The sequence below is a fragment of the Conger conger genome, chromosome 8 (genome assembly GCF_963514075.1).
Source record: "Conger conger chromosome 8, fConCon1.1, whole genome shotgun sequence".
Taxonomy (NCBI): Eukaryota; Metazoa; Chordata; class Actinopteri; order Anguilliformes; family Congridae; genus Conger; species Conger conger.
Genome location: NC_083767.1, coordinates 60,589,391 through 60,591,649, shown reverse-complemented (window position 1 = coordinate 60,591,649; position 2,259 = coordinate 60,589,391). Strand labels below are relative to the sequence as shown.

General features: G+C 46.1%; 1 protein-coding gene across 1 annotated transcript; it reads left to right on the top strand.

Annotated features, from left to right (window-relative positions):
* Window positions 1–918: 918 nt before the first annotated feature.
* LOC133134534 (zinc-binding protein A33-like) lies at window positions 919–1,739 on the top strand. The gene is made up of 2 exons (XM_061250735.1): window positions 919–982; window positions 1,126–1,739. The coding sequence occupies exons 1-2, from the start codon at window positions 919–921 to the stop codon at window positions 1,680–1,682; spliced, it is 621 nt and encodes a 206-aa protein (XP_061106719.1). The 3' UTR covers window positions 1,683–1,739.
* The last annotated feature ends 520 nt before the right edge of the window (window positions 1,740–2,259 follow it).

The window sequence follows — 2,259 nt, the reverse complement described above, 5'->3', positions numbered from 1 at the left end:
AGATGAAATTATGAACTCTTGTCTTGTGTTCATCTTTTTATCTCAACCCTAAATGTATTCAGTGTATTGCAATAACAAAGCAATTGGCCTTGCTGTTCCAAAATTTTATTTATTTTTTAAATTTATTTTCATACATGGCACATGAATGGATCCAGTGGTACATTACTGCATCCTGTAAATCCAATCCAGTTCAGGCACGTGACCATCTCCGTAAGAGAGAGAGGACAAACCCAGTCAAGAATCTCCCGCCGACTGAGAACTACAAGCCTGATCTGCAGTTCCTGTTCCAGCTTCTTACTGTTTTGAATCACATGTTCTGCGTTCTGTTCAAGGTTCAGCAGAAGTGAGAGTGAAAGTATCAGCCCGAGAGACGGAGAGACTGTAACATGGAGGCTAAAGCTTTGATTCCTGAGGATGATCTCTGTTGCTCTGTATGTTGTGATATTTTTAAAGAGCCTGTTGTTCTGAAATGCAGCCACAGCTTCTGTAGAGTGTGTCTGCAGCAGTTGTGGGAAGAGAAGAGCTCTCGAGAGTGTCCCATCTGCAGGAGAAAGGCCTCTAAGGAGGAACCTCCTCTTAGCCTGGCCTTAAAAAACATTGTGGAATCTTACTTAAAGCAGAAGACTGAGAGAGAAACTGCAGACAAGACTGAGGCTCGCTGTAGTCTTCACGGAGAGAAACTTGTTTTATTCTGTGAACATGACAAAGAGCTTCTCTGTTTCATCTGTCAGACTTCAAGAAAACACAGAAACCACGCGGTCTGTCCAGTGGAAGAGGCCGCTTTGGAGCTGAAGGTATTCTTTTTTAAATCATAATTTGAAATTAAAGTCAGCATTGTATCTGAAAGTCTTGTTTTAAAGCCTCAAAACATCCAGTATTTTAGATTTCAGTACAATGTACTAGGAGTAAAATGTGGGCATGGTTAAGTCCGGATTCACAGTTGTGATTGTGGGCCAGGGCCCCGGCCCCGGCCAGGGCCCCGGCCGGTATATTTCGTGCTGCCAGTTGCACCTCCCCTGACAGCAGCGGTAGGAGGCGCAACGCCCACTCCTCCACCAGGTGTGTGTGTTCTCTCCTGTACCTCTTCTTCCCACCGTTTAAATATCTCTCTTCTTCATATTTCAGCTCCTGTGACGATGGACCCCAACACTGCACATGCCAATCTCTCTCTCTCTGATGATCTGACCACTGTGAGAGACACCGATACAGTGCAGAACTGTCCTGACAACCCAGAGAGATTTAACGCCAGTGTGTGTGTGCTGGGATCTGAGGGGTTAACCTCAGGGAAACACAGCTGGGAGGTGAAGGTTGGGAATAAACGTGAGTGGGATGTAGGAGTGGTGAAAGAGTCCACCAACAGGATGGAAGAGCTAACATACAGCCCAGGGAAAGGATACTGGGTCATAGCGCTGAGGAATGGTGATGAGTACAGTGCAGCAGGAGTAGATGACCTCACACTGGAGAGGAAACCCCAGAGCATCAGGGTGCAGCTGGACTATGACGGGGGGGAGGTGTCCTTCTTCAACTCCAGTGACATGTCACTCATTTACACTTTTAAACACACATTTACTGAGAGGCTGTTCCCATTCTTCTCTCCCTGTTTGAGAGATGACAGTAGGAACGATGAGCCCCTGAAAATCTGCCCAGTGAAAGTCTCAGTAACAGTGACGTCATCCCAGTGAAGGTGTTTGTGTAAAAATGAAACTAGAAATGCTGTCAGAGATTTAGGATGTGTCTGATCTGCCTCATGCAAGCATGCCTGGCTGTTGACTTGAGCTTTGGGACACATGCTGGAGATGATCGGAGGGGGGGGGGGGTTGGTGTACCAGTACCCAATGGAAGATAAGCAGAGGTACACTGTCTCAGTGTCTAGACAGGTACACACATCTAGCACAAAGGGGGGTGTCTGTCACAAGGGAATAATGACTCTTCTGCCCTCAGCTATGTGGCTCTACACAGCCTAGGCAGCGAGCTAAACAAAGTGGCAACTTCTCGAGACACTGGAGATGGGTTTCATAGTGTTTACTGAACCACAATTTGTAAAACTGAAAATACAAAAAATAAAGATATGTTTTCAAGAAACAAGCATCATTTTGTGCTTCAACAATGGCATATTTCTAAATCATATACTCCAAGTTTACTAGTAATTCCAGCATTTTCAATGCGCCAACCGAAGCTAGTCATCGCTTAGACACATTGAAACTCCTTACATCCCACCGCCCGACCACCTGTCCTCTTGACCCCATCCCCTCTCCCCTC